The sequence below is a fragment of the Nematostella vectensis genome, chromosome 12 (assembly GCF_932526225.1).
Source record: "Nematostella vectensis chromosome 12, jaNemVect1.1, whole genome shotgun sequence".
Lineage (NCBI taxonomy): Eukaryota > Metazoa > Cnidaria > Anthozoa > Actiniaria > Edwardsiidae > Nematostella > Nematostella vectensis.
The window spans coordinates 14,066,809-14,086,085 of NC_064045.1; the positions used below are offsets into that span (position 1 = coordinate 14,066,809).

The 19,277-nt window shown below is 45.3% G+C and overlaps 1 protein-coding gene across 1 annotated transcript; it reads right to left on the bottom strand.

The window, feature by feature from the left end:
• Window positions 1-991: 991 nt before the first annotated feature.
• Window positions 992-19,255, bottom strand: LOC5520253 (protein Njmu-R1). The gene is made up of 13 exons (XM_048720127.1): window positions 19,123-19,255; window positions 18,773-18,871; window positions 18,242-18,448; window positions 17,760-17,843; window positions 17,383-17,443; window positions 17,190-17,246; window positions 16,908-16,970; window positions 16,284-16,348; window positions 14,946-15,003; window positions 14,515-14,587; window positions 9,122-9,222; window positions 3,773-3,843; window positions 992-2,905 (listed from the first exon to the last, which is right to left on the bottom strand). The coding sequence occupies exons 1-13, from the start codon at window positions 19,206-19,208 to the stop codon at window positions 2,743-2,745; spliced, it is 1,188 nt and encodes a 395-aa protein (XP_048576084.1). The 5' UTR covers window positions 19,209-19,255; the 3' UTR covers window positions 992-2,742.
• Window positions 19,256-19,277: the final 22 nt, after the last annotated feature.

Genomic DNA, 19,277 nt, shown 5'->3' on the forward strand with positions numbered 1-19,277 from the left:
TCCAGTTCAAACAAAGTTTGGAAATGTTTCGAAAATATCAGTGTGCTTTTTGCGTATGATTAAAATATGAATACTTCTCTAATTCTTAATCTCCCTTGGCAATATTTGCTGTTGGCATTGGCGCCATAATTTCCTCATTAAGATATGGACAAAGAAGAAGACAGCTAATGACTCGCAACTCGAAAATGAGCGCGAACAAAAAAACGTGAAAAATAATCAAAAGCTCTTTGAAATAACTTTTACCGGTTTTATATACCAGCGTGATGAGCTTCTATGAGTCTTTGAAAGCAATTTGCATGACAATTTCCTGATTAAGTCAGTCGTTTTCCTGGGTAGAATGTCCAACATCGTTAACGAGGCGGGAGGCTGAAGTTTGAATAATAGTTAATAAAGCTCACAGTCCAATTCTCTAGCTAGTCTTCACTGAATACTTAAGCTGAATAATTAAAAAGTTGATTTTGACGGAAAAGGGCCCCAACAGCGTAACAGACAAAGCGGTCACCCTCAAAGATTCAACGAGACAAGACGCGAAAACGACAAGAAAGTTGTCATGCAGTTTAGATCTGTTGCGAGTTTTGGAAAGAAACAAGCTTAACAGCTAAAGAAAACCTTCTGCTTTACAGTCGAGGCTAGGGGAAAAGACAGGGACGCAAGACAGTGTTTGAGATTTCAATAAAATAGTACATTCTGGGATTAATTCGATAACTAACTATTATGTCGATGGCTTTTTTAAAGTTTTGCATGAAACATAGGAAACAACAAAATGCAGGGGAACCACGAAAGTTGCGTGAAATACTATGTGAAATATATAAATTGGCAGAGTTCGCTTGGCAACATTTTATAGATTCAATGAACTAAGAATTCTAATCAAAACAGCCACATAAAAAATATTAGCACCTCCCCTCCCCTTGCATGAAAAATTATACTGACTTTACTACCCTGGGTACCAGAGGCTCGAGCTTACCTGGTATCCAGGGTGACGTTACGACAATTTTTTTTTCAGTCTGGGGTTGATATTTTATTTAATTTTAGATCTACGCAAACATCTTACATATTTGTCTAGATTCACCCTCGCGATCGCTTTTCTGTCTGTTTAAAAATGATAACAAAACATACTACAATTTCACAATATATTTTTAAAAATAACTATAATAAATTACACATGACGGTTTGGTTTTACGTCAAGACCAGATACCTGTTAAATGGTATACGGACCACAACAAATTGAGCAAAGCCAAAACCAGAAAAAAAAACAAATGCCCCAGTAGAACCGCGACTTGTAATATCCGTGTTCAGTTACTATAAAGAAGCCGTAAAAACATAAAAAAAAAGAATTAATGAATAAATGACAAACATTAGAGGAAAACATAACCTGGTGCGCACGGCAGTGATAACAGATATAACATTTTCGAGGCCTATACCAATATACAGGTCCCAATTTAACACAGTTATTTCTACTGGAGCAAAATGGCCCAGACGGCAATCCTGTATAAAAGCACCAAAGGGGGGATGCTGGCTCGAATAAGCACCGCACCGCAGCGCTTACTTAACTTTTCATGTCCCAGGCGGGTCTGTGTCATAAGAAGATGTTGCGGTACCCTGGTTCCAGAGCCATGAACGTCTCTCTATTTAGTGGCCAGCGAGGTTGAGAAGGAGTCTGAATAGAGAGACGTTCGAGGCTCTGGAACCAGGGTAATGTTGCGGCAGGTATGTCGAAGCCACATTTGTAATAACCTGCCACATTTGTAATAAGGTAGGCCACATTTGTAATAAACTATCCGATATTTCATAAAAGAAACATCGTATGACATCCAAACTTGGTAGGTTTCATGTAGGTGTCAAGGGGGGTGCAACCAGGTGGTCACGTGGTATGTGACGTCATCCACAGAGTCATTAAATAATAAATATAAACATAAAAATTATTTTACTATAGAGACATCGTCAAACATGGAATATGACACATATATGACACCTACCAAGTTTGGTTGTCGTACGATGTTTCTTTCATGAGATATCAGATAGCTTATTACAAATGTGGCCTACCTTATTACAAATGTGGCCGTTATAACAAATGTGGCAGGTTATTACATATTTTGCCTCAACAAGGTAGTCCGTTATCGTAGCTTAACCTTCAGTTAACAAGTAATCTTCTATAGTAATCATCGAAGTCGTGTTGCACTTCGGGGTGGGTCCTACTTATTCTTTTTTTCCTCTTAGGCGAGGCGCTTTTATAGTCGAGGGAGGCGCTCAACTTCCACCAACGCAGCGTTTGGTCATATTGTAGGAGCAGCAAATGGATCTTTGTTAGTGCTTGTTTTGGTAAGGTCAGATGGAGACCTCAACGGAATTTGAATTATTTGCGTTGAGTGATAGGTTAAGCCTTTAGCTCCCTCCCCCCCTTCCTTCTCCAGGCCTGCTCAAATCCCTAATGGTCAATCCATCAAATCGGAAACAAGGGACTCATTTTTCGGGAAACGGTATTTTATATTTAGTTATCTATTTTTGTTATTTGTTTTCAGCTTTTGAAACGGGAAATAAAACAGGATTTTGTGAGGAGAATAACGTGTTGTATTTATCTAGTCACGACTCGTGTGAAGCGAACTTGTCTTTGGCGTATATGTTGTAGTCATCTGGTCACGAGTCATGTAGAGCGAACTTGTCTTTGTCAAGAGTGTTGTAGTCATCTGGTCACGACTCGAGTAAAACGAACTTGTCTTTGGCAAGAGTGTTGTATTCATCTAGTCACGACTCGTGTAAAGTGAACTTGTCTTTCGCGCGAGTGTTGTAGTCTTCCAGCACGTTCAGTATCTCAAGCGTCTCACTTGCAGATACTGCCTGGCATTCACGCTTGGTGTTTTCTAACAGAATGGAACCATTACCAGATTGTACCAGGAAACGATAAGATCTGGAAACGAAATGGATATCATATAAATGTAAATATTAGAATGCCTGCTGGCTTTATAGTAAGAAATATATGTTTGCAAAGGACAGAAAGAGGGAGGGTCATTTTCTCCAGACCCCTCGCTTTTTTATGCGGCACAGGAATCCCGAAACTCTGGGGGGAGGGGGAGACTATCAACGGGTCTGGTCTTTAACGTGGAATTTTTTTAATGTATAAGTCTCATATTTTGAACAGATGAAACGTTTTCTGTCACTGAAGATGTTGCCCGTAACCAGGAACAGCGCCCCCAGAGATTGGGTGTTTACAGCGTAACCAGTAAAACCGTGAACACCTAAAATATGTGTGGAATGTTTATTGTCTTTTGACGAATCAGACGCGAGAATTCAGACACTAAGACTTGTTGAGACATGTTTCTAGTTGGCTGTTCGAATATCTCGCGAGTGATTGGCCGGAGCAAACATTCCATACATATTTCCGGTGTTCACGGTTTTCTTGGAAGCGCTGTAAGATGACGGAACTTTAACGCCCTTATCCGAGAAGACAATGCACTAGCGTTTTTACACCTCAACAGGGTGCCGGTAAGATAATGAATCTCAAAAGTGTGGGATTAAGCTGAACTTCATTTCAGAGACATGGGTTTTTTCACTCTGCATTTGCAAAAAAAATCACACAATGAAAAATAATTCGGACTATTTTTTAGATGCTTCTAATGGATTTCCTTTGCAAATCACAGCGTAGAGAAACACATTTTAACTTTAATGGGCATGAAAGGAGTTCCAGCTGGATCCACACATTGTTTCGCTCCGGACTACGACTCCAGAGATTCTGCACGGGCCATTTTTAAGCCTCAGGTTTGAGAGACGCACCCACCTGTACAATGCGTAATGATCTGTTTCCGCCTGGCGCAGTAATCTCTTTAAGGTGTTCATATCATGGTTGACCTAAAGTTCAGTTTATACGAATTAGCATTGATTGCTGTCAAACAACTTTCCGTAAACTATAGGTTAAAAGCACACTTCCTCCTGTCGTCTACCTCAGGCATGTATCCGTGGCGGAGGGGCGGGGGCGGATGGGGGGGGGGGGGGTTCACACAATATGAAGAATGTCCCAGATCTAGCGACTCTTCTCTAGGGAGAGACCGCTTTTTGGGGAGGGTACCCAGCCCACCTATGCCCATCCTACAGTCACCCATAGCAACGTACGGTCACCCATAGCAACGTACGGTCACCCATAGCAATGTACGGTCACCCATAGCAACGTACAGTCACCCATAACTATGTACGGTCCCTCCATAGCTACGTACGGTCCCCCCATAGCTACGTACGGTCCCCCCATAGCTACGTACGGTCCCTCCATAGCTACGTACGGTCCCCCCATAGCTACGTACGGTCCCTCCATAGCTACGTACGGTCCCTCCATAGCTACGTACGGTCCACCCATAGCTACGTACGGTCCCCCCATAGCTACGTACGGTCCCCCCATAGCTACGTACGGTCCCCCCATAGCTACGTACGGTCCCCCGATAGCTACGTACGGTCCCTCCATAGCAACGTACGGTCCCCCCATAGCTACGTACGGTCCCTCCATAGCAACGTTCGGTCCCTCCATAGCAACGTACGGTCCCCCCATAGCTACGTACGGTCCCTCCATAGCAACGTACGGTCCCCCCATAGCTACGTACGGTCCCTCCATAGCTACGTAGGGTCCCCCATAGCTACGTACGGTCACTCCATAGCTACGTACGGTCCCTCCATAGCTACGTACGGTCCCTCCATAGCTACGTACGGTCCCCCCATAGCTACGTACGGTCCCTCCATAGCTACGTACGGTCCCTCCATAGCTACGTACGGTCCCCCCATAGCTACGTACGGTCCCTCCATAGCTACGTACGGTCCCTCCATAGCAACGTACGGTCCCCCATAGCTACGTACGGTCCCTCCATAGCTACGTACGGTCCCCCCATAGTTACGTACGGTCCCTCCATAGCTACGTACGGTCCCTCCATAGCTACGTACGGTCCCTCCATAGCTACGTACGGTCCCTCCATAGCTACGTACGGTCCCTCTATAGCTACGTACGGTCCCTCCATAGCTACGTACGGTCCCCCCATAGCTACGGACGGTCCCTCCATAGCTACGTACGGTCCCTCCATAGCTACGTACGGTCCCTCCATAGCTACGTACGGTCCCCCCATAGCTACGTACGGTCCCCCCATAGCTACGTACGGTCCCCCCATAGCTACGTACGGTCCCTCCATAGCTACGTACGGTCCCTCCATAGCTACGTACGGTCCCCCTCATAGCTACGTACGGTCCCTCCATAGCTACGTACGGTCCCCCCATAGCTACGTAAGGTCCCCCCATAGCTACGTACGGTCCCTCCATAGCTACGTACGGTCCCCCCATAGCTACGTACGGTCCCCCATAGCTACGTACGGTCCCCACATAGCTACGTACGGTCCCTCCATAGCTACGTACGGTCCCTCCATAGCTACGTACGGTCCCCCCATAGCTACGTACGGTCCCCCCATAGCTACGTACGGTCCCCCCATAGCTACGTACGGTCCCCCCATAGCTACGTACGGTCCCTCCATAGCAACGTACGGTCCCCCCATAGCTACGTACGGTCCCTCCATAGCAACGTTCGGTCCCTCCATAGCAACGTACGGTCCCCCCATAGCTACGTACGGTCCCTCCATAGCAACGTACGGTCCCCCCATAGCTACGTACGGTCCCTCCATAGCTACGTAGGGTCCCCCATAGCTACGTACGGTCCCTCCATAGCTACGTACGGTCCCTCCATAGCTACGTACGGTCCCTCCATAGCTACGTACGGTCCCCCCATAGCTACGTACGGTCCCTCCATAGCTACGTACGGTCCCTCCATAGCTACGTACGGTCCCCCCATAGCTACGTACGGTCCCTCCATAGCTACGTACGGTCCCTCCATAGCAACGTACGGTCCCCCATAGCTACGTACGGTCCCCCCATAGCTACGTACGGTCCCCCCATAGTTACGTACGGTCCCTCCATAGCTACGTACGGTCCCTCCATAGCTACGTACGGTCCCTCCATAGCTACGTACGGTCCCTCCATAGCTACGTACGGTCCCTCTATAGCTACGTACGGTCCCTCCATAGCTACGTACGGTCCCCCCATAGCTACGGACGGTCCCTCCATAGCTACGTACGGTCCCTCCATAGCTACGTACGGTCCCTCCATAGCTACGTACGGTCCCCCCATAGCTACGTACGGTCCCCCCATAGCTACGTACGGTCCCACCATAGCTACGTACGGTCCCTCCATAGCTACGTACGGTCCCTCCATAGCTACGTACGGTCCCCCTCATAGCTACGTACGGTCCCTCCATAGCTACGTACGGTCCCCCCATAGCTACGTAAGGTCCCCCCATAGCTACGTACGGTCCCTCCATAGCTACGTACGGTCCCCCCATAGCTACGTACGGTCCCCCCATAGCTACGTACGGTCCCCACATAGCTACGTACGGTCCCTCCATAGCTACGTACGGTCCCTCCATAGCTACGTACGGTCCCTCCATAGCTACGTACGGTCCCTCCATGGCTACGTACGGTCCCTCCATGGCTACGTACGGTCCCTCCATAGCTACGTACGGTCCCTCCATAGCTACGTACGGTCCCCCCATAGCTACGTACGGTCCCTCCATAGCTACGTACGGTCCATCCATAGCTATGTACGGTCCCTCCATAGCTACGTTCGGTCCCTCCATAGCTACGTACGGTACCCCCATAGCTACGTACGGTCCCCCCATAGCTACGTACGGTCCCCCCCATAGCAACGTTCGGTCCCTCCATAGCAACGTACGGTCCCCCCATAGCTACGTACGGTCCCCCCATAGCTACGGACGGTCCCCCCATAGCTACGGACGGTCCCCCCATAGCTACGTACGGTCCCTCCATAGCTACGTACGGTCCCTCCATAGCTACGTACGGTCCCTCCATAGCTACGTACGGTCCCCCCATAGCTACGTACGGTCCCTCCATAGCTACGTACGGTCCCTCCATAGCTACGTACGGTCCCCCCATAGCTACGTACGGTCCCTCCATAGCTACGTACGGTCCCTCCATAGTAACGTACGGTCCCTCCATAGCTACGTACGGTCCCCCCATAGCTACGTAGGGTCCCCCCATAGCTACGGACGGTCCCCCCATAGCTACGGACGGTCCCCCCATAGCTACGTACGGTCCCTCCATAGCTACGTACGGTCCCTCCATAGCTACGTACGGTCCCCCCATAGCTACGTACGGTCCCTCCATAGCTACGTACGGTCCCTCCATAGCTACGTACGGTCCCCCCATAGCTACGTACGGTCCCTCCATAGCTACGTACGGTCCCTCCATAGTAACGTACGGTCCCTCCATAGCTACGTACGGTCCCCCCATAGCTACGTAGGGTCCCCCCATAGCTACGTACGGTCCCCCCATAGCTACGTACGGTCCCTCCATAGCTACGTACGGTCCCCCCATAGCTACGTACGGTCCCTCCATAGCTACGTACGGTCCCCCCATAGCTACGTACGGTCCCCCCATAGCTACGTACGGTCCCCCCATAGCTACGTAGGGTCCCCCCATAGCTACGTACGGTCCCCCCATAGCTACGTACGGTCCCTCCATAGCTACGTACGGTCCCTCCATAGCTACGTAGGGTCCCCCCATAGCTACGGACGGTCCCCCCATAGCTACGGACGGTCCCCCCATAGCTACGTACGGTCCCTCCATAGCTACGTACGGTCCCTCCATAGCTACGTACGGTCCCCCCATAGCTACGTACGGTCCCTCCATAGCTACGTACGGTCCCTCCATAGCTACGTACGGTCCCCCCATAGCTACGTACGGTCCCTCCATAGCTACGTACGGTCCCTCCATAGTAACGTACGGTCCCTCCATAGCTACGTACGGTCCCCCCATAGCTACGTACGGTCCCCCCATAGCTACGTACGGTCCCTCCATAGCTACGTACGGTCCCCCCATAGCTACGTACGGTCCCCCCATAGCTACGTACGGTCCCTCCATAGCTACGTACGGTCCCCCCATAGCTACGTACGGTCCCCCCATAGCTACGTACGGTCCCCCCATAGCTACGTAGGGTACCCCCATAGCTACGTACGGTCCCCCCATAGCTACGTACGGTCCCCCCATAGCTACGTACGGTACCTCCATAGCTACGTACGGTCCCCCCATAGCTACGTACGGTACCTCCATAGCTACGTAGGGTCCCCCATAGCTACGTACGGTCCCTCCATAGCTACGTACGGTCCCTCCATAGCTACGTACGGTCCCTCCATAGCTACGTACGGTACCTCCATAGCTACGTACGGTCCCTCCATAGCTACGTTGGGTCCCTCCATAGCTACGTACGGTCCCCCCATAGCTACGTACGGTCCCCCCATAGCTACGTACGGTCCCCCCATAGCTACGTACGGTCCCCCCATAGCTACGTACGGTCCCTCCATAGCTACGTACGGTCCCTCCATAGCTACGTACGGTCCCCCTCATAGCTACGTACGGTCCCCCCATAGCAACGTACGGTTCCTCCATAGCTACGTACGGTCCCTCCATAGCTACGTACGGTCCCTCCATAGCTACGTACGGTCCCTCCATAGCTACGTACGGTCCCCCCATAGCTACGTACGGTCCCTCCATAGCTACGTACGGTCCCTCCATAGCTACGTACGGTCCCTCCATAGCTACGTACGATCCCCCCATCGCTACGTACGGTCCCTCCATAGCTACGTACGGTCCCCCCATAGCTACGTACGGTCCCTCCATAGCTACGTACGGTCCCTCCATAGCTACGTACGGTCCCTCCATAGCTACGTACGGTCCCTCCATAGCTACGTACGGTCCCTCCATATCTACGTACGGTCCCTCCATAGCTACGTACGGTCCCTCAATCCTATTTACCCCCCCCCCCCCTCACTACCCACTTCTAGCTATGTGAGACCCCTACATTCACCCTTTATCTACGCCCATCCTACAGTGACCCATAGCTACACCCTCTACACCCACCCCTAGCTACGCGCACCACCCTGTACAACGTCCTTATTTATGCCCATCCTACAGTCACCCATAGCTACACCCCCTACACCCAATCCTAGCTACATCCCCTACATTCACCCTTATCTACGCCAATCCTTCGGTCACCCATGGCTACGCGACCCACCCTGTACAGTTACACAAACCCTCAATTTGTAGTTTTCAATCACTTGACGTAGGAAGACAGGGTCTTCAGTATCTCCACTTTGCATCGTCTCACTCCACTCCTTACAGAACGCTGTTGTCGCTATCAACAACAGGAACAAAAATAGTAAAGGCTGGAAGTCAACAAGAGGTTGGGTCTGTTATCTTAAAAGTAAACAAGTCAAAACTAAAAAATTTTTATTAAACATATTATATAGCAATCAGTTAAGAATAGATAAATCAATGTATGCCATAGCATGTCCAGGGAGTATTGAGTAATTTTGCGAAAAGATCCATAGAACTGTATCACTGTATAATTATTCTACTTAGTGTGTATTTAACTGTAACTCGATCCAAATGGGTCTTGACTGCTTTTTGTGGTACACATTCTGTTAGTACACCTTAGTACCCCCAATAGCAAAAAGCTAGATCCGCCCCTACCAATATACAGTGTTATCCATCTCTACCAAAATACAGTGTTATCCGCCCCTACCAATATGCAGTGTTATCTGCCCCTACCAATATACAGTGTTATCTGCCCCTACCAATATACAGTGTTATCCGCCCAACCAATATACAGTGTTATCTGCCCCTACCAATATACAGTGTTATCCGCCTACCAATGTACAGTGTTATCAGCCCCTACCAATATACAGTGTTATCCACCCCTACCAACATACAGTGTTATCTGCCCCTACCAATATACATTCGTTATCCACCCCTACCAATATACAGTGTTGTCCGCCCCTACCAACATACAGTGTTATCTGCCCACCAATATATAGTGTTATCCACCCCTACAAACATACAGTGTTATCCACCCCTACCAATATACAGTGTTATCTGCCCCTACCAATATACAGTGTAATCCACCCCTACCAACATACAGTGTTATCCGCCCCCACCAATATACATTCGTTATCCACCCCTACCAATATACAGTGTTATCCGCCCCCACCAATATACATTCGTTATCCACCCCTACCAATATACAGTGTTGTCTGCCCCCGCCAATATACATTCGTTATCCGTCCCTACTAATATACAGTGTTACTCACCCCTACCAATATACAGTGTTATCCGCACCTACCAATATACAGTGTTATCCGCCTACCAATGTACAGTGTTATCAGCCCCTACCAATATACAGTCTTATCTGCCCCTACCAATATACAGTGTTATCCGCCCAATCAATATACAGTGTTATCCGTCCCCACCAATATACAGTGTTATCCAACCCAACCAACATACAGTGTTATCCGCCCACACCAATATACAGTGTTATCCGCCGACCAATATACAGTGTTATCCGTCCCCATCAATATACAGTGTTCTCCTCCCCCACCAATATACAGTGTTATCGGCCCCCACCAATATACAGTATTGTCCGCCCCCACCAATATACAGTGTTATCCACCCCTACCAACATACAGTGTTATCCACCCCTACCAACATACAGTGTTATCCACCCCTACCAACATACAGTGTTATCCACCCCTACCAACATACAGTGTTATCTGCCCCCACCAATATACATTCGTTATCCACCCCTACCAATATACATTCGTTATCCACCCCTACCAATATACATTCGTTATCCACCCCTACCAATATACAGTGTTATCCGCCCCCACCAATATACATTCGTTATCCACCCCTACCAATATACAGTGTTGTCTGCCCCCGCCAATATACAGTGTTATCCGTCCCTACTAATATACAGTGTTACTCACCCCTACCAATATACAGTGTTATCCGCACCTACCAATATACAGTGTTATCCGCCTACCAATGTACAGTGTTATCAGCCCCTACCAATATACAGTCTTATCTGCCCCTACCAATATACAGTGTTATCCGCCCAATCAATATACAGTGTTATCCGTCCCCACCAATATACAGTGTTACCCACCCCTACAAATATACAGTGTTATCCGCCCCCACCAATATACAGTGTTATCCACACCTACCAACATACAGTGTTATCTGCCCCTACCAATATACAGTGTTCTCCTCCCCTACCAATATACAGTGTTATCCACCCCTACCAACATACAGTGTTATCTGCCCCCACCAATATACATTCGTTATCCACCCCTACCAATATACAGTGTTATCCGCCCCTACCAACATACAGTGTTATCCACCCCTACCAACATACAGTGTTATCCACCCCTACCAACATACAGTGTTATCTGCCCCCACCAATATACAGTGTTACCCACCCCTACCAATATACATTCGTTATCCACCCCTACCAATATACAGTGTTATCCACCCCTACCAACATACAGTGTTATCTGCCCCTACCAATATACATTCGTTATCCACCCCTACCAATATACAGTGTTATCCACCCCTACCAACATACAGTGTTATCTGCCCCTACCAATATACATTCGTTATCCACCCCTACCAATATACAGTGTTATCCGCCCCTACCAACATACAGTGTTATCCACCTACCAATATACAGTGTATCCACCCCTACCAACATACAGTGTTATCCGCCCCCACCAATATACAGTGTTACCCACCCCTACCAATATACAGTGTTATCCACCCCTACCAATATACAGTGTTATCCCTCCTACCAACATACAGTGTTAACCGCCCCTACCAACATACAGTGTTATCCACCCACCAATATACAGTGTTATCCACCCCTACCAACATACAGTGTTATCCGCCCCCACCAATATACAGTGTTACCCACCCCTACCAATATACAGTGTTATCCACCCCTACCAACATACAGTGTTATCCACCCCTACCAAGATACAGTGTTATCCGCACCCATCAATATACATTCGTTTTCCACCCCTACCAATATACAGTGTTATCCACCCCTACCAACATACAGTGTTATCCGCCCCTACCAATATACAGTGTTATCCGCCCCTACCAATATACAGTGTTATCCGCCCCTACCGATATACAGTGTTATCCACCCCTACCAATATACAGTGTTACCCACCCCTACCAATATACAGTGTTATCCGCCCCCACCAATATACAGTGTTATCTGCCCCTACCAATATACAGTGTTATCCACCCCTACCAATATACAGTGTTACCCACCCCTACAAATATACAGTGTTATCCGCCCCCACCAATATACAGTGTTATCCACACCTACCAACATACAGTGTTATCTGCCCCTACCAATATACAGTGTTATCCGCCCCTACCAATATACAGTATTATCCGCCCCTACCAATATACAGTGTTATCCACCCCTACCAATATACAGTGTTACCCACCCCTAAAAAAATACAGTGTTATCCGCCCCCACCAATATACAGTGTTATCCACCCCTACCAACATACAGTGTTATCTGCCCCTACCAATATACAATGTTATCTGCCCCTACCAATATACAGTGTTATCTGCCCCTATTAATATACAATGTTATCCAACCCTACCAATATACAGTGTTATCCGCCCCCACCAATATACAGTGTTATCCACCCCTACCAACATACAGTGTTATCCGCCCCCACCAATATACAGTGTTATCTGCCCCCACCAACATACAGTGTTGTCTGCCCCTACCAATATACAGTGTTATCTGCCCCTACCAATATACAGTGTTGTCCGCCCCTACCAACATACAGTGTTGTCCGCCCCTACCAACATACAGTGTTATCCGCCCCTACCAATATACAGTGTTGTCCGCCCCTACCAATATACAGTGTTATCCACCCCTACCAACATACAGTGTTATCTGCCCCCACCAATATACAGTGTTATCCACCCCTACCAACATACAGTGTTATCTGCCCCCACCAATATACAGTGTTATCCACCCCTACCAACATACAGTGTTATCGCCCCCACCAATATACAGTGTCATCCACCCCTACAAACATACAGTGTTATCTGCCCCCACCAATATACAATGTTATCCACCCCTACCAATATACAGTGTTATCTGCCCCTACCAACATACAGTGTTATCTGCCCCTACCAATATACAATCTCATCCACCCCTACCAATATACAGTGTTATCCACCCCTACCAATATACAGTGTTATCTGCCCCTACCAATATACAGTGTTATCCACCCCTACCAATATACAGTGTTATCTGCCCCTACCAACATACAGTGTTATCTGCCCCTACCAATATACAGTGTAATCCACCCCTACCAACATACAGTGTTATCCGCCCCCACCAATATACAGTGTTATCCACCCCTACCAACATACAGTGTTATCTGCCCACCAATATATAGTGTTATCCACCATTACCAACATACAGTGTTACCCACCCCTACCAATATACAGTGTTATCCACCCCTACCAATATACAGTGTTATCTGCCCACCAATATATAGTGTTATCCACCATTACCAACATACAGTGTTATCTGCCCACCAATATATAGTGTTATCCACCATTACCAACATACAGTGTTACCCACCCCTACCAATATACAGTGTTACCCACCCCTACCAATATACAGTGTTATCTGCCCACCAATATATAGTGTTATCCACCATTACCAACATACAGTGTTATCCACCCCTACCAACATACAGTGTTATCCGCCCCCACCAATATACAGTGTTATCCGCCCCTACCAATATACAGTGTTATCTGCCCACCAATATATAGTGTTATCCACCATTACCAACATACAGTGTTACCCACCCCTACCAATATACAGTGTTATCCACCCCTACCAACATACAGTGTTATCCGCCCCCACCAATATACAGTGTTATCCGCCCCTACCAATATACAGTGTTATCCGCCCCTACCGATATACAGTGTTATCCACCCCTACCAATATACAGTGTTACCCACCCCTACCAATATACAGTGTTATCCGCCCCCACCAATATACAGTGTTATCTGCCCCTACCAATATACAGTGTTATCCACCCCTACCAATATACAGTGTTACCCACCCCTACAAATATACAGTGTTATCCGCCCCCACCAATATACAGTGTTATCCACACCTACCAACATACAGTGTTATCTGCCCCTACCAATATACAGTGTTATCCGCCCCTACCAATATACAGTATTATCCGCCCCTACCAATATACAGTGTTATCCACCCCTACCAATATACAGTGTTACCCACCCCTAAAAAAATACAGTGTTATCCGCCCCCACCAATATACAGTGTTATCCGCCCCTACTAATAGATAGATAGATATAGATAACTTTATTTCAGTGTCAAATTAATAGCAGTGACCAAATAAGTACAGACATTGTTACAAAGACTAAAATATAACAAATTTATAATAGTATAAGGATATAAAAATATGAAAATAACTAAAACCTACAGATTTATATTAAGTGCAATATACATTGTTTGTAGAAAAAAAGCTGTGACCCATATCCATATCAGTATCAGGGGAATAAACAAGTTCCTCACCCTCACTGCTAAATGTGCATTTGCCATCCACGACATTCACAATAACTTGCTGAGAGGACTTCGAGGAATCCCCCTAAGGTCAAACCACAAATCAGTATTAACCATGTATTCTATAAACTTCTGTGAACAGATTTTCTTTCTTGGTGTTTGTAATAATACTCAAGATTGAGGAACACATGACCAGAGGACACCACTGATTATTGAAGATGGAAAGTCTGCATGCTGGCATAACAGTGAACCTGATCATTGTGTGGAAAAGAGAGATGAACAATGCCATGCGATGTCATAGCAGAAATAACTGGGATATGCAGATAGTGGGTGAGTAATAACATGTGCAAATTAAATTGGATAGTAATGCTATACTTATACTATTGTAATAGACAGTACCATTAATACATTAAAAACACTCAATTGATCTAATATAATTTTACCTCCGTTTCCAGAGTACTGTTATCTGAGACATCTACAGTGCTGCAGGCCTCCAGAAACCTGAAAAGATGTTATGCAATCAAACACAATTGTACCTGCTGGTTCCAGAACCTTTAACGTTTTTCTAGTTACTGACTCAAAACAATGACTCAGTGAGCTATTGTTGCACTGAGCTTGGCTCAGACATATATAATTGCAACAAGGTATTCCCAACCAGAAAAATTTGTCCCATATTTGTTTCTACACTACATTTGTCTTACTTTAGATGGACTTGTTTCTCCTACTCCCCCCCTCTCCAAACACACACTCATTTTAATAGCAGAGCCCCATACCTAAGAAAAAGTGGTATAAAAACAAATATGGTAACAAATTTGTGACCCATCGACTCGAGTTTTCGTGACGCGATGTCTGTCCATCTGTCCCTTAAAAGCATCGTACGACAACCAAACTTGGCAGGTGTCATATTTGTGTGAAGGGAAGTGCAAAACTGTGATCACATGATTGGTGACGTCACCGTCACTAGAAGTAAAAAATATGCTGATCTCATCAAAAAAATATATCTCATGAAGGAAACAACATATGGCAACCAAACTCGGTAGGTGTCATGTAGGTGTCAAGGGGGATGCAATAGTATGGTCGTGTTGTGTGACATCATCAATGATGTCATAAGAAGCGAAATATGCTGAGGTCATCAAAATAAAAAACATTAATATCTCATGAAAGAAACACTGTATAACAACCAGACTTGGACGTCATATAAAGCAAAAAAAAATGTGTTTAAATGCAAAGACATTCATATCTCTCGAAAGAAACATTGTTTCACAACCAAACTTGGCAGGTGTCATGTTTGTGTCAAGGGGGTGCACCAACATAGTCAATGATGTCACTAGAAGAAAAAAAAACTGATGTCATCAAATAAAAAAATATTTATATTTTATTAAAGAAACATTGTGGTCAACGAAACTCGGTAACTGTGGGGTGCAATGAGATGGTTATGTAACGTCATCAATGATGTCAATAAATTAAAACTACCCTGACGCCGAAACATCGTATGACAACTAAACTTTTTATGTGTTATGTAGATGTGGAGGGAAGGGGTATAACGAGTTGGTCATGTGATCAGTGAAATCGTTGACGTTGTCAAAAACAGAAATAATAATAATATTTAAGACTTTTAAAATTATTAAGCAAAAATAAGCAAAGATTTGGTTGTTTGGAGCTCCGCTTTTAGGCAATGCCTAAATCTATATATATTATCAACTATGCTCCCCCTCATTAAATGTACTTGTATGTGGTAATAAACTCTATGGATAAACACTATAGTTATCCCATTCACTTACAATTCAATATCCTTCTTAGCTTGACTATAAGTGCTTTGAACTTCAACATTTACTCTTGATAATCCCTGTTCAATGGAGTCAAAGATCGAAGAGTAGTAACCAATTACAAACTTCATAGGAAATCCAGGATTTCTCAAAGGGGTGGGCATACAAACCAGAGATGGGTGGGGGTGGGGGGCGGGATGCTAGCACACAAAACAAAGCAAAGAGGTAAACTTGGGGTTAAGGTTAAATGCACTCTTTCCAAAAATATATATATTCTGAAGGGGTGCGCTTGTCCCCATGGACCCCGCCCTGGGTCTGTCACTACTTTGCATGGAAACTGACTTTAGTGACTATTAATGGATAAAATGATGTATACCAAAGGGGGTATCTGTGTAACAATGACAAAGAGAGGTCCAATGGATCTCTGGGTTTTAACATTGTCTGGGATCTTTTACAGGGGAAGAAACCTTTTTTCTTTCTAGCTTTTAAAAAAAAAAAAGTCAATCAAATGTAGGGATGTCTCTATCCCTACTTCTTAAGAGGCTGCCACCCAGCCAATTTCTAGCAAAATAGAGCTTGCTTAACATACTAATAATTTGAAAACAATTGAACAAGAAAATTATGCTCATTTATACGTACACAATGAATCAGCAATGGTAGCTTGTCATCGAGAAGTTTAACACACCGGCAGAAGCAGTTGATCTGTGCAATGGAAATGTCTGATGTCTGAAAGTCTGAAAGTGCTGTAATTGCATGTGGGTGGGTTTGGGTTGTGTGAAAAGTAGAATTTTCCATAGCCATTAACATTACACATTCTTATAAACAAGCAGCACTGCATCTTTCTTATATCTATAGGGGTCTTTTTCACAACAAAATAAAAACAGAGACAGTCAACAGTCAGGAGTAGGGTTGGTGTCTTACATTCTCTTGGTACCAGTCTTTTAGATGGCCAAACTGCTCCTTAACATCCAGGGATTCCTACAAAAATATTATACGACGGAAGTAAGTCATGTCTCAGTAAATTTAATATTGAGAGAGAAAGAGAAGTGGGCATAGGTAATCAGACAAATGGATGGATGACTGGAAAGACAGATAGACAAAAAGTATTACTTACTATTGGAGTCATCAACTCTGGGAGTAACTCTAGACTGTATTTGTTCAGTTCTAGCTGAAATGTGATAATATTAAGGAATGACTATCATTCTACAAATTAAAACCAATTTAGACAGTCAACTCTGCTGTCAGAAATTCACTACTGCATATGTGCATTCAAGTTTTAGATTGGATAAAGGCCTTACTTTTGGCACATTTGATACAATTAAGGAGTTCATGTACTAACGAGGGAGAATACACAGGCTTGTAGAGATAGTTATGGTATAGTACTTAAATACTTAAATAAATTGACCTTTGCTAGCTTGGCGCTAATGTCTATGTGGTGGTGACAGGTCAAAAGACGTCGCAGGTATAGGATAGTATTTATATAAAGGATATAGCTGAAGTTCCAATTTGAGGTCAGCAACAAAACAAACAACAAAATCTTTGGACAGATATCCTCCTAGATTCATCACATCAACCCTAAATGATAGAAGAAGCATAGAGTATGAATTATAGTGTATCAGGGTAGGGCAGTCCAGTAACGCCCATGCCTGTAATTTAGACTGCCCGATATCATAATTATTAGCAATCAATCATTTGCATCCATTACGTGGTAAAACATGTTTTTCTAATCTATTATGCATTGAATTTTAATTAACATTTTCTCAAAATTATTTTTATGTTTCATCACTAGGATGTTGGTTTAGACTGAGAGATGCTCACAGATGAATAAACAGCATTGGCAGGGGGGGAGGTTGCTCAGTCAAAAGTATCATATGGAAAAAGCATAGTATTTGAGGAATCCTTAATAAGAAATACGACCCACTTCTCTGCCGCCAAGGGGGGGTGCACACCCCCTGTGTATCGACCTGACTTACATTTCATCAGAATCATTCTCAACCTCCTTGTCACCACGAAGCAAACAGTAGTAGCATTGACATCCAGAACCATCTGGCATGACATTATCAACAACAGCAACAATACCACTACCGCTGTAAACAGTGCCTTTTGCTAAACGCTTTGCGATAAATGTCCTCAACTCTGTGTCTTGTTCTCCTGTAAGGTCTGTACTCAGCAGAGATAAGCTGGAGAGATGAATAAAGGTGTCACCATAAATCAAAACCCTAAAAATCTTGCAGGGTTTATTTCTTTTTTTTTTATGAAAGAGGAGCTTATTGGGGAGTGGTTTAATTGAGGAAAAGGGCTTGTTTTAACATCTCCTGTTTTTGGCACTAGGTGTTTTTGGCCCTTACATAAGTCTCACATGCTTAATAAAGTTTATATTACACAGGTAGCGACCAGAAATGACACTATTTTATGTGGCCAACTGGTGGAAACTAGTACATTACTTGTACTTTAATACTCCGCCTCCCCCATTTGACAAATAAATGAACAAAGTAGAACTATACCCAAAGTCATGATTTGCAATGGCCTCCTGTTTCATCAGCTGAGGAACTGTCCCGTCTGGATCTTCTATGTCCGGAACTGTAACATCAATACTGTTTTGTCTGACAAAACATAAACCGGATATAAGAAATAAACCATGCTTAAATGTTAGACCCTATTAAAGCTTGCGCTTATTTCTAGGGGGCGCCAAGGTATTATAGGCGGCGAAGGTGGCCAGGGATCCAAATGCTTAAATGTTAGACCCTATTAAAGCTTGCGCTTATTTCTAGGGGGCGCCAAGGTATTATAGGCGGCGATGTCTCAAGAAAAAGGCCAGTTCAACCAAGGTCCGGGTTCCTATTCTCTCATTCACCTGTTGGCATTGTATGTGTAAAGCGCGTAGCCATAAAAACGGCTACCATTAGTTAATTCTATTTCTTCACTGCTGCTATCCGCCATGTTTACAACAATGTGACCGCGCCTTTTGCACCACAGGAAACCCACAATCCTAGATTTTAGCTCAATAAA